The sequence below is a fragment of the Setaria italica genome, chromosome II, assembly GCF_000263155.2.
Source record: "Setaria italica strain Yugu1 chromosome II, Setaria_italica_v2.0, whole genome shotgun sequence".
NCBI classification, from domain to species: domain Eukaryota; kingdom Viridiplantae; phylum Streptophyta; class Magnoliopsida; order Poales; family Poaceae; genus Setaria; species Setaria italica.
The window spans coordinates 3,748,580-3,761,557 of NC_028451.1; the positions used below are offsets into that span (position 1 = coordinate 3,748,580).

General features: G+C 44.3%; 2 protein-coding genes across 2 annotated transcripts; one reads left to right on the top strand and one right to left on the bottom strand.

Moving 5' to 3' along the window:
• The first annotated feature begins 5,199 nt into the window (after nt 1–5,199).
• Nucleotides 5,200–7,338, top strand: LOC101771404 (protein MET1, chloroplastic). Its single transcript, XM_004955518.4, has 7 exons — nt 5,200–5,732; nt 5,847–5,953; nt 6,168–6,262; nt 6,384–6,460; nt 6,543–6,663; nt 6,741–6,800; nt 6,882–7,338. Exons 1-7 carry the CDS (start codon nt 5,332–5,334, stop codon nt 7,020–7,022), a joined length of 1,002 nt encoding a protein of 333 aa, XP_004955575.1. The 5' UTR covers nt 5,200–5,331; the 3' UTR covers nt 7,023–7,338.
• Nucleotides 7,339–7,680: 342 nt separating this feature from the next.
• On the bottom strand, nt 7,681–12,613 carry LOC101771800 (ADP-glucose phosphorylase). Its single transcript, XM_004955520.3, has 3 exons — nt 11,987–12,613; nt 8,945–9,235; nt 7,681–8,273 (listed from the first exon to the last, which is right to left on the bottom strand). Exons 1-3 carry the CDS (start codon nt 12,497–12,499, stop codon nt 8,013–8,015), a joined length of 1,065 nt encoding a protein of 354 aa, XP_004955577.1. The 5' UTR covers nt 12,500–12,613; the 3' UTR covers nt 7,681–8,012.
• Nucleotides 12,614–12,978: the final 365 nt, after the last annotated feature.

A 12,978-nucleotide genomic window follows, 5' to 3' on the forward strand; every position in this document is an offset into this window, starting at 1 on the left:
GCGAGCGGATCTATCCGCCCATGGTCGTTGGTGTTCCGGAGGGTGGTAGCAAGCTACCGGCGGTGGTGGTGTCGGCCGGATTTGGGCGACATGGCTGCTGGTCAGCTTCAGCCTGCGACAGTAGCAGGACCTCGTGCTTGGGCTCATCATCTCCACCCTGGCGGCCGGGTCCTTGCCGGAGGCCGGCGCTCCTCACCCAACCTTTGCGTCTTCGATGCCTTCTATGGTGTCAGCTCCACTATGCGGGGCGGCCCGGCAGGTTTGGTCACAACAATGCCACAGATGTCTTGTTAGGGTGATGATGTGGTTGTGCAGGAGCTACGGGCGAAAGCTTTACCCGATTGGTGTCGGTGTTAGCAACGACGACGTCAATTGGGCATCGTTTCCCTCCGTTGAGGTGTTTGTTGTGAGGCTCTCTGCAATGTCAATGGTCTTACAGGTGAAAACCTTAATCCGGCTTGCTGGATGGGCGGCGATGGCGTCTTCGACGTTGTGTCCTTCTTGGAGGCATCGTCTTGGAAGTCCTTTGGCCTGACCTTCATTACCTAAGACGGGGTCTGTTGTGCGAGCGATAGAAGACAAGTATTCCAAGTCCAGCATCAAGTTTCTAAGCAGACGAAAGATGTGATGACTTGGCGACGCATGAAGACAACGCAAGGATGAAGCATGGACGAATAAGAAGAATGAAGCTGAGTCTTCTAGCTATTTTCTTTGTCTTAGAGTTTTCTTTCTTGTGTTTTGAGCTCCTCATTGTTTGAGGACGAGAGTCAAACTCTTTGTAACCTTTGGCTGTATATGTCCACCATGTAGATATAGTAGGTCGGATTTTATCCTTAATCTAAAAAACAAGGTTGGATCCTCCTGGTCCTGAGTTCGATTCTCGAGTTCAGCGATTTTCTGCTTGGTTGATTCAAGGGTGGAGTTAGCCTATTTCTAGCCTCCAATGAAGGCCGGGGCAGTGGCAAAAACTTTAAGGCCCTTTTTTTAAAAAAAAAGTGTGGAATTTACTGAGATCATCAACCCAGCCGGGGTATCTATAGAATTCACCGAGATCATCGAACCAGCCGGGGTATCTATAGATGAATGTGTCTTTTTCAGCAATCAATTGGTAGAAAATTTCTAACTTGATAGGAAAAATATGAACCATCCCGGATGCATATGTATTTATCATTAGCCACTTAATCTCCGAAACTACTGTACCGCATCCACCATGAAAGAACAAACAGCACCAATCTGGAGCACGCATTTCGCAGTTCCCAAATTGCAGGCGCTATCAGTGCGACTCCAATCTAGTCACGTACCTAGTTTTAATCACCCAAAGTTTTCGATGCAATAGTATAAATCAGGAGACTGTTTTTTTTCTTTGAGAGGTCATGCGACTAATTGTATTACTCCATACTTTCTTGTCTGTACTCATCAACCAAACAACTGTTGTGAAAGCTAGAATCCCCTTCTTGCATTAACTCATTCCATTGTGTTTATTTATAGAGAAGTAAAAATGGTTGTGTGCAGATGGAGATGCAGTAGAATGAGATGCCTGACAACTAGACACAAGAATACAGATGTTTGGGACTGAGAGGCACCTGGGAAAGTATTACTCAGAGTTTGAACAACACCACCTGCTTGTGCAGGCATCAATGGCGGCTGCGCCATGGGGCGACCGCGAAGATCCGAGGTGGCTCTTCCAGAGCTACACGCGGCATGCCATCTGGTTGGGCGTCATGGCCATCTGGTTGACCATCAGACCATGGTCATAGTCAACTCCAGCGCTAAGCTAGGGTCACAACCGCAATCAAGAGTAGATTCTAAATGTCTTGTTAAAATATTGCAAGCTTTGCATCTTCACTTTGGCTTGACACACTGCCTCGCCATTTTCGATATAATAATGTCGATGAGCTCTCCAAAGGCCAGTTCATTTTATTAGTATGTTTTAATTTCTTCCATTTTATTGAACTATTTGTATTGCTAAGTAGTAAATACATCATTTATTGGGAGAACTTCTAAAAAAGCACTGAGCTTCCATCGATATAATACGTTTTTCTACTTTTACAAGGGCATCATTTTTTTCCTTGTGATGTCCCGTTTATCATATATGGCAAGAACTCGTGATGGTCGGTATACTAATCCCTTTGATGCATTCTTATTTATTCCATACAGATACTACTTCATTTCATCACTTATACATATAACTTTGATAGTTTGTGCAAATAATGTCCCATGTGTATTAAATCGATCCGTTCCCGCCATTTCCACATGCGCTTGCAGGCAGTCAGCATAGCCACCTGTAGAAATTAAAGGCTACTCCATTATAAATTACTATTTATTTTAGCTTTTCTAGTTTTGCATCTACCTACAAATGGGTTTTAGGATGGAGGGAGTAGTAATTTAGGCCGGAGGAAGTACCTACAAATGGTTTTTGCAATGGTGTCCATACGGCATACGTACAATTTGCAAACAGGAAAGGTCTTTGCTCAAGAGATAACTTTTCTTCCTATGGCATATGGCTTTCTAAATATTTTCTCAGAATCTCAAGGATTCTCATAGACCCCATAATATGCTATATGATTGGCTAGGTTTGCATCTTAATTAGTTTAATACTAGGTGAATCTTTTTTCTCGTGTGATGTGAAGATGACATGACATGGCATGATAGACTCATTCTTCATTTACTATTGTAAAAACAATTTAGACGTGTGTCATGTTATCTTTCTTTTAGGAACGGACAAAGAGTTTCTCCACCCCTACTCCCTTCCAGGTGGACTATAGCAACCAACCGGCTCTTGAAAATAGATTTACAGGTATGGTCCATGTTTCGATCCTCTCCTGAAAATATGGGTAATTTTCAGGGGCCGTCTGCAACATGGACCGCCCCTAGAAAATGAGTATTTTCAGGGGTGATACATGCTACTGTCCACCTTGAAAATGGGCCGATTTCTAGAAGCAAGCCACCTTATGAAATATGACGGGTCATAAGTGGCATGCTTCTAGAAATAGTTCCATGCATATAAATTTGTAACTTGAATATAAGGGAAAATTTTAGCAATAGTTTTCCCGCATCTCATGCTTAGTTGCCATATCGGTCAAAAATAGTGGCCAATCGGATTTTGGATGAAGACACCTTTATATCCAAAGTATAGAACGTGATGAGATCTAAAACTTCATAGTTCATCTTTTTTTAATTTGATGGTCCAAAAAACCGTTAGATTTTTTACATTCAAATTTTGAATTTTTCAAATGACCTCAATGCAAACTAATTCTAATAAAAGTTATCATGCTCAATGAGATCTAAAGTTTTGTAGTTACAAGTTTTCAATTTGAGATCATTTAGGATTCCAAATATTCAATATAAAGTTTAGCGAAGTTAAAATACAAAAGAATAGATATGCTATATGATCATATGTGATCAGATCGGAGGTTGAACCTCTACAAACATGCATATTTCACGCAAAAATCCACTAACTTTTTGCAGTGCGGTACGGGATATTTTTTTGTTTTTGTTGTTTTCTATTTTTTCCTGATCTTTTTGAAATTGAATTTTAGTTGCGACTCATGTTGTGGGCCATCCATAGAAATCAATTTATAGAGAAGTGCGACTGCAATCTAGTCAACTAACTAGTTTTGATCATCCAAAATCATCAATGCAGTAGTGGAAATTGTCCCTCCCTGTAGGATGTGTATTAATCAGGTGACTTCTTTTTTGTGAAATCAGGTGACTAACTGTCCTTAGACATCACTAACTTATCCAACCACACCATACTATTTCGTCCTCACTCATCAACCAAACAAGTGTCCTGTTGTGCAAGCTAGCACCCCCTTATATTAACTGTTTCCCCTATTTGTCCTCCAAGACATACAGATTCCATGATGCCAATGCAACAAGAGATTCTACCACCTCCATGTAGTAATTTGTGTTTATTTATAGAGAAATACGGATGGTTGTGACTTGTGGGTGCATCTAGATGCAGAAAAATGATATGCCTAACAAGCATAGAGATGTTTGGGATAGAGAGGCATCAGTGCAAGGATTATTCAGTGTTTGAAGAGCACTACATGCTTGTGTGTGCAAGTCAGAGCGTGGAACATTGGTGTAGTTGCGAGGTGGCTCTTCGAGACTTGGTGATTGCTGTTCCACTGGACAGTCGAGGCATGATATGCTTGAAGCAAAGACAGCTAGAGTTTAGATGCATCAACGCAAACAGTAGCAAAGGATGAGCACTAATAAGCACGCCAGTCCATTGGTATGAAATAAATGTGCAAGGGTGTAAAAAAGAGTTAATTGAGGGCATCACTGTAAGAGAAAAGTCACAGGCTCACAGCAAGGGCAAAAGTTACCAATGGGTGTGAAAAAAAATCATGTGTCGTGCGAGTTGCGAGGACAAAATCATGAATAAAACTTGAGTGGGGGGGATGTGATAAAAGATTGAGCATAACTGCATAGTGCTAAAATAAGAGGTACGTGGGTACATTTGCAGGAGGAAGACAAAGATGGATCAATAGTAAAGCCACAGGGATCTCTTTATAAGAATTCCGATGATTGCAGGGGGCAAGGAAGAAGCGCCCAGGAGCATACATGTAAGGAACCAGGGACCGGCACGCGAAATGTCAAAAAAATTGGACCTTTCCTCAATTTGTGCGTGTCATCCATGCGCAGGGCCATGCTAATCTTCTCTGTATCATTCCAAGTTGAGAGGGGGCGTCTCCGAAGAGACGACTCAAGTGCCAGCGCCCCGAGTTATAAAACGTGCTTTATCTCCGTGATTAGTTGATGTGGGACAAATTGAAAACTTTAGGTAGCTTCTCTGTGAATGGGCCGGCTTCGCTTAGCAATTAACATCCATCACCCACAGCCCAGCCCGTCGAGACATCCATCCTATTGGGCTGTGGGCCGTTCATCCCAGCCTTTCGTTAGAAAATTTGTGGTAGGAGATGCAATTCCTGTCAAAGTGTCAATGTCATCATCGTTAAAAAAAACATGGCCTCACAAAAAAGGAACTTGGCAGATGCACAAAGGTCCTCACCAGAAAGGCAGATTTCGTAGGCTGACAAGTGACGTGGACGGTGACACGTAGGACCCCCTCCTGGCACCTGGCAGCCTCTATTTTGATCTCCATGTGTGTGTGGCCTCCATCTCGCGTCGGAGCTCTGCCGCTCTTGCCGCCACATAGCCCAAGATGAGCCACAGAAGCGTCTCCTCCTCATCTTCACCATCAAGATTCGCCAAGAAGAAGAGAGGAGAAGAAGACCTCAAGCTGCCAAGTGGAGAACATTCGAGCAAGCAGCGGCAGAGATACCTCGCGCGCGCAAGCTTTCCTTCCCAGCTAGCTAGCGAGCCATGGCGGCGCTGGCTCACCAGGTGGGCGCCAACCAGCCGCCGCTGCTCTCATCCCCGGCCCGCCTCCCACGGAGCAGCAATGCGAGGCTGCTGGTGCTCCCGGCGGCGGCCGCGTCCCTCGGCGGACGCGGCGTGAGGCTGGGCGCGCGGAGGGCCGCCGCCGTCGTCGTCCGGGCGTCGTCGGAGGCGAAGGCGGAGGCGGAGACCAAGACGGAGGGCGGCGGAGGCGAGGAGGAGGAGGAGCGCCCGTACGAGGAGTACGAGATCACGATCGAGAAGCCGTACGGGCTCAAGTTCGCCAAGGGCCGCGACGGGGGCACATACATCCAGGCCATCTTCCCCGGCGGCGCCGCCGAGAAGACCGGCCAGTTCACCGTCGGCGACAAGGTGCTCGCCACCAGGTTGGTCCGTCCCACCGTACAATACTTCTGTTGCTGCTGATGCCTGCCTTTGGAAGCATGTCAAGCATCAACTGATCAAGAAACGATTTCGTTGTGCCGATGAACTGATCGCAGCGCCGTCTTCGGGGATGAAATCTGGCCGGCGGCAGGGTACGGCCAAACCATGTACAGCATCCGTCAGAGGTCCGGCCCTCTATACATGAAGATGGAGAGAAGGTTTGGTAAGAACAAGTCGCTGCATCCGTTTTGCATTAGGTTTGCCCATCTCTCGTTTTTCTCTGAACTTCTGAAGTCTGAAGTAGGAGCATCAAGTAAAACTAGAAAAGTTAGTTGCTATGAGTTATGATTCTTGGTTTCATTCATCTTTGCAAGATAGATAGATGTGACTGACAATTGTTGTCTCAATAATCCATGCTAATTGCTAATTGGATTCAGGTAAGTGGGATGGTGCTGGTGAGCTCTCCGAGAAGGAGATCATAAGAGCTGAGAGGAACTCTGGAGTGGTCAGCGGCAGGGTGAGGGAGATCCAGGTGAGTGCACACATCACAAGCATGAATTCTGAGTCTTCAGGTCTCCTGGCCCAAATGCGTGAATTGATCGTAGATAACTCATTGTTTTTTGCTCATGCAATGTCTGAAAAACTGCGTGCAGTTGCAAAACTACCAGAGGAAGATGGAGCAGAAGATGCAGAGGGAAGAGGACCTCCGCACGGGGCTCAGGCTGTACAAGTCAGTGAAATGATTCTTCAATTGCGGATAGTGCTATGACATTGCTTCAATTTGAAATCCATTTGACTTCTGAAAACTTCAGGGATGGGAAGTATGAGGAGGCATTGGAGAAGTTCGAGTCAGTTTTGGGATCGAAACCGGAGAGCAATGAGGCTTCCATTGCCAGCTACAATGTTGCCTGCTGCTACTCCAAACTCGACCGGGTTCGATACTTATCTAATCTCTCACTATGCATAGCATGTCTGCTACTGAATACTCATATGAGCATTCCTCTGCCCAGATACAAGCAGGGCTTTCTGCATTGGAAGACGCCCTGAAAGCAGGATATGAAGACTATAAGGTAACTAGAGAATAGCTCTGTTGCCACATGAGAATCAATGGTTCCTAACTAGTGACACACATCTTATTTTAATTCCTACAGCGAATCCGCACCGACCCGGATCTCGAAAACTTGAGGAAATCGGAGCAATTCGATCCCCTGATGAAGAACTACGACGAGTCGTTCATCAACGAGAACGCCCTCAATGCCATCAAATCCTTGTTCAGATTCGGCAAGAACTGAGCAACTGAAACATGGTAGCAGCAGCAGGCAATGCCACTCTTGTCTGGTCTTGCAGAGCCTACTGTGCTAAGCTCATGCCCGTACAGTTCGTTCCCCTCTCCAGTAGGTTGCGGTTCACACCTGTAGCTTAGCAATTCTTGGTGAGACATGTACTTAACCATTTGATGAAGATACAGTATGTAATTCCAAATGACGCATCTGCGTGTGTAAAGGCAAATGTGCAGTAGCTGTGCTTGTTAAGGTATGCCAAATATGTTAAGCATGAACCAAAAGGCGAATATATTTTTCGATGAACGCATGAAACGACTATTGACAAGTTGTTTCTTGGTTGCTTTGGCTGTTTGGTTTCAGATAGTTTAAAATGTCTGAAAACCATCAGTTCATTTTGGTTCACCAATTTAGACGTGGTCTGGCAGCTATGGATTTACAAGGTCTGAAAATTAAGTGTTCCCTACTGTACAGGGATATAAAAATGTAAGTACCTGATGATCCAACGATAAGTACATATGGGAGCTACACTTACAGCTAGGAATACCAACATCTATTCAAACAAAACATCAGGTTGCTACACTTTAAGCTAACCATCTGGATACTATGACCTGAAAATATTAGATCATATGATAAACCAATTTATGTTGCATGTTCATCACACCAGGAGTTGTCAGATAGAAAGATATCAGCAATTTATTAGTCTAAAAAAACTGTGTTTTTAATCAATTGTACAATCAACATGCAATCATCAACCTGACGGCCCAAGAGAAAAGGCCAACCTTGGCATGTAGGCCTGACAAGAGCTATTTGCCGGGGGATTCATATAAATTTTTTCTTGAAACCCCCAGCAGATCATCCTTGCCAAAACAAGGTCCTCTGTTACATATCATGTTAGCTGTCCACTTGGATTATTAGCATGCTATTCTTTGCTTTCGAGAAAAGTATTGTGGAACATAGCTTTCGTTCATATTTAGTGAACAATCAGATACCAACCACCAGCTAGGTTGAACAGTCTAGTTCCCTCAAAATCTTGGCAGCATCTTCAGGAAAAACTGGATTGATGTAGCACCCACTTCCAAGCTCAAACCCACCTATTACACTTAACTGGGGCACGATCTGGAGGAACCAGTGTGCGTAAGGCAGGCAGGATGATGAGAGCCCGAATGGTGCACTGTGGACCATAAAATTGAATGGTGGGTCATTAAGCTGCTTAGACAACTTTTGCAGCATTGTCTTCAACAGAGACCCAAGATCCAGTGCCTGCAGGCAACATATCAATCAATAGCTTTATCTTAAGAATGAGTTGAAAGAGTTAGTAATGCAAGTCGGGCCCATAGTATTCCACACAACATAAACCTGTGGAAGTGAACCCGCTTAATGCCTCATTTTCATGAGAAATCACTGGAATGCAATGAAGCCTATAAGCACAACAGAGTGCATGCATAGAATAAAAGAAGAAAATAATTTAAGTGCATCAAAAAATTGCAACACGTATATGATTTAGTATGAACGTGCACAAATTTCCGATTAGAAGGAACAAATCTTCGAGGGAATGGCATAAACACAGCACAGATCAGCTAACACAAATATCTGCATTTTGATGCATAACCACAACATGGAAGAAATTTTCCATATATTAAAAAAAAAGATGTAGTAACAGAGTCCTGAACTTTGGGTCTTTGTATCAGTGTCAGTAATAAAGGTGGGCAACAATAGCTGAGGGTAGGCATGCAAGCTAAATCGATAGCTAGCAGCAGATGCTTCAAACTATTAGCACACAAGTTTCTCCATAACTTAATAGGAACTCCCAAGGTATAGTAAGAGAAAATATGAAGGGAAGTTTGAACTTCAAAGTATATAGTAGCAGATGACTGCATAATTCGGTCTATATAAAAGATGAAACACATAACGGATTTAAAGACAGTCCATACCTTATTCTGATCAATTTCATGAAAATAAGAAAGATGTTGTCGAGGAATAATCCATATCTCAAATGGATATGATGCTGCAAAAGGAACAATGGCAGAAAAATTGGGCGTCTCACTGATCAGGATATCTTTGGACCTAATCTCACAAAGGCTGCAATTCCCTGATTTGTCAAAAACCTCCTTCATGCAGTTAAGCCGAGATTTAACAGAGGGAGGGACAAAGGGAGTCCCCAGCATCTGGCTGTGTGAATGTGCCATTGATGCCCCAGCAGATGCCCCATGGTTCTTGAACACCTAAGCATTTTTTTATGACAAAAGCAAGTTATTCACTTGCACAAAAGGAAATTAACTAAGATACTGTACAAGGTTAAGTAAAAGAAAGCAACTTGCACAGTCTAGTCAATAACAGAAATAAATAGAGGCCAATACTTATTGGTAACAATGGACAGGACAAAAGTAGTACCAACATATAATCAGCGAGATGGGTTGTCAGAACAGCGAATAGACACTTGGTTTGTAATCAACGAAAGTATTATCCATTAACAGCTTCATCAATGAGCAGGTCTCACTTATATCTTCATTCAATCAATTTAGTTTCAAGGAAAATTACCAATTAGTTTGTATGAGCCAACTAAATGAGAGATAAAAAAGTGTAACACATTTTTTAAATTGCCATCCACTAGCACAGTAACAGTGCAATGATCACATTTAAAACCTCAGCCCTTGTGACACACATGAGAAATCTGCCAAACAACACATCTACACCAAATAGACTGTCTGGTCCACATAGCTCATGATGAGCTTGCATGGCTAACAAATAACACAACATGCATCATCGATGTATAAAGAGGGCAATATTAATCTTTTTTCCTAAGTGACAGGCACGTGCATTTCCATTGTGGTTTCACGGGTGAGAGGCAACTATTCTTGTTTGGGAAGTTAGCCCTGGTAGGAAATTCTGGGTTCATAACAACCTGAGTACCGACCCATCCACAGAGCTATCACTAAGGTCCTAAGGCAAAGAGATATTGACTCTATTTACTAACCCATAACCACAATATCTCAATGTCAACTAACAGATTCCTATAGTAAATGCATAGATGACAAATATGCCACATGGACCAATGCACAGAAAAGGTCCAAAGCATAAGAAATGCACTAAGCGACAAAAGTACTAACAATTGAAACATGTTTCCCAAGTGAACAATAAAGCACTTTAAGTCCTCAACAATTTCCCAATCAAGAATCAACAGATCCAAGCTTATGAATGAACCATAGACAAAACTCGACAGAACAGACAGATTCACAAATTCAGTTTTAAACTAAAAGGTGAATGGCCATTGTCCATATCTGTGTTAACACGAATCAGAACGGTTGATAGAATGATGGGTTTAACAGAAAGTGGCCAGAAATTGGAATCATGTAAAGCCTACAGCATTGACCGCCACTATGCATCCTAACCACCACAGCAAGCATATATTATACGGCGCTGCTAGTGCCCGGACGTCCAATGGGAAATTTTCCATCGGATGCTCCGACGAAACATTAAAAATTACCTAGTGCAACATCAGCGGTCACTGTTTGCAACATGAAAAATAATGTGTAAAAATGACTACGTCGTTCGACTCTGGGATAGAAAATTCCCGCCGCAACATGAACACTATGTTTCATGCAACATTCACTATAAAACATACAAAAACAATAGTTGCAACATCAATGATTAACTATTGCAACATATGTCGGAGCGTCTGATTTTTTTAAGACTCCGGACGTCTGTTCTGTAGCATTACTGTATATTATAACATGACCCAAACAATTTGCAAACTTTGCCATAACAACATTATCCATGCAAGTAAACAAATTAAGCGTAATTATAATCTCATTTACACAGTGTATAACATGATACTGCCATTTTTACATTATCTGTGCCAGAATGTCCATCTCCATAGTCCATACCCAAATAGCAAATAGATGAACACACCAACCCATCAAGATCAACAGAACATACTCTGAACCGACAATACAGGTGGAATCAGAGATGGAAACATATCTAGTACCTTCACTAGATACAATTAGTTTCAAGGAAATTCACCAATTATTTTATTCGAGCCAACTAAATAGCGACAGCTGATAATGATACCAATAATTCTAGCCCCCACCCCAGTGACTGGCTAGTTTGCATGACCAATGAGACATTGGCAGTTTCTATTTATTAAACCTAGCTACCATATCTCAATGTAATGCATAGGTGACAAATATGCTACAAGGAGAATGCATTAAAAAGGTCCAAGTGTAAGAAATGCAGTACACGACAAAGGTACTAACTACTGAAACACCATGTTGCGCAAGCGAAGAAAAAAGCACTTTTTAAGTCTTCAAAAACTCAACAATCAAAAATCGACAGATCAAGCATGTGCAAATGAACCATAGACAAAACTCGATGAAACAGACAGAATTACCAATTTGCTATAAACGGAAAAGTGAATGGTCATTGTCCATATCTGTGCAACCATGAAAGGTTATAAACATGGGTCTAACGGTAAGTGCCCACTGCCCAGGAAGCAGAATCATGTAAAGCCTACAACACTCCTCACCACTTGCAAACTTCGCCACAGCAACCTTATCCATACAAAATCCACACATATATAAAGGCGCAAGACAAGTTATCCGAACTTACAATCTCATCTGCACAAGATAGTAACATATACTGCCATATTTACAGGACGTGCCCAAAATGTCCATCTACCTATACCAACACAAATACTGCCATATCCTTTTTTTTTTCCTTTCGGTTCCCCATAACAACTATATCCAGCATTTAACATTTCCTAAGTTTAAGAAGTTTTTTAGTGGCTACTGGTTACCACGCATCAATTCTAACATCCAAGAGCGAAAACATATCACATTCACATTTAAGCAGTACTCCTATCAGCCATATTGTTTGCTTGATATTTTCACCATTACCAAAAGAATGAGACGCCCCAGCCATCTGATCGTGCAATTTAAGCAGAAATGACACACACGGCAAGAACTCCACGGCTCTACCTGAACATACTTCACCGCGAGGTGCTCCCCAAGCTGCCGCACGCGCGCCGCGTAGGCGAGCAGCACGTCGCGGACCCCCTCGGCGTCCAGGTCCCAGAGCCGCACGTCGTGGCGCGGCGTCTCGATGACCACGTCGTGGAACCCGAACCCGCTCAGGGCGCGCTCCCCGGGCTCCTCCTCCTCCTCCGCCTGCCCGCCGTCGCCCCCCTCCCGCGCGGGCGGCGGCTCGACGTCGCGCCGCAGCGCGGGGTAGAGGTTCTCGATGACGCGGATCCGCCACGGCAGCGAGCCGTCGGGCGGCACGCGGAAGATCTGGGGCGCGCACTCGGACTCGCGGCCGGCGCAGAAGGGGCAGGACGGCTTGGGGGCCTCGGCCCCGGGGGCGGGGCTAGGGTTGGTGGGGTTGTGGGACTTGAGGTCGGTGGGGCGGCGGGAGCGCGCCGGCGAGAAGACGACCCACCGCCCGAACACGGCGTCCCGGCGCGCCTCCGAGGTTCTCGAAGCTTCCGCCATCGCCTTCTAGGAGCTTCCGGCGATGGCGAGTAGGGAGCGCTCTGTGTTCGCCGCTGAACCCGGCCGCTTGGGCGGTTTCTCGGGCTGGTTCTGGAGAGGATGACTTGGGCTGGAGCTGGCCCGCTGATAGGTGGGACCCAGAAGTCATTGGGGGCAGTACAGAACTGCGTTTGGTTTGATCACTGCCCAGTGGGGCAGAAAGAGTTTGACCATTTTATAGGACTTGTTGACCGATTTGTTTCCAGCGTGAACGGCTAGGCGCACAGTCTCGCTGAAACGTGGGGACATGATATAGTAGTCAACGCGGGACCGTGGACAGCTGAACTGTGGTACCTTCGGGCTTCGGTTACATATGAACGGCTGAACTTTTTTTAAATGCTTCTCATCTGCATAGTATCGATACAGCCTTACATGTACCAACACATACCAACTCTACACGCACATTTTATTCACACCACACGTATATATAAACAACCCTA

What these genes read in the sequence shown, in the direction of transcription:
- LOC101771404 (XM_004955518.4), top strand. Translation starts at nt 5,332, where the DNA reads ATGGCGGCGCTGGCTCACCAGGTGGGCGCCAACCAGCCGCCGCTGCTC. An exon ending in GCTACTCCAAACTCGACCGG is followed by an intron (nt 6,664 to 6,740) that starts GTTCGATACTTA and finishes TCCTCTGCCCAG; the next exon opens with ATACAAGCAGGGCTTTCTGC. An exon ending in CAGGATATGAAGACTATAAG is followed by an intron (nt 6,801 to 6,881) that starts GTAACTAGAGAA and finishes TAATTCCTACAG; the next exon opens with CGAATCCGCACCGACCCGGA.
- LOC101771800 (XM_004955520.3), bottom strand. Translation starts at nt 12,499, where the DNA reads ATGGCGGAAGCTTCGAGAACCTCGGAGGCGCGCCGGGACGCCGTGTTC. An exon ending in TCGCGGTGAAGTATGTTCAG is followed by an intron (nt 9,236 to 11,986) that starts GTAGAGCCGTGG and finishes AAAAATGCTTAG; the next exon opens with GTGTTCAAGAACCATGGGGC. An exon ending in ATGAAATTGATCAGAATAAG is followed by an intron (nt 8,274 to 8,944) that starts GTATGGACTGTC and finishes TGTTGCCTGCAG; the next exon opens with GCACTGGATCTTGGGTCTCT.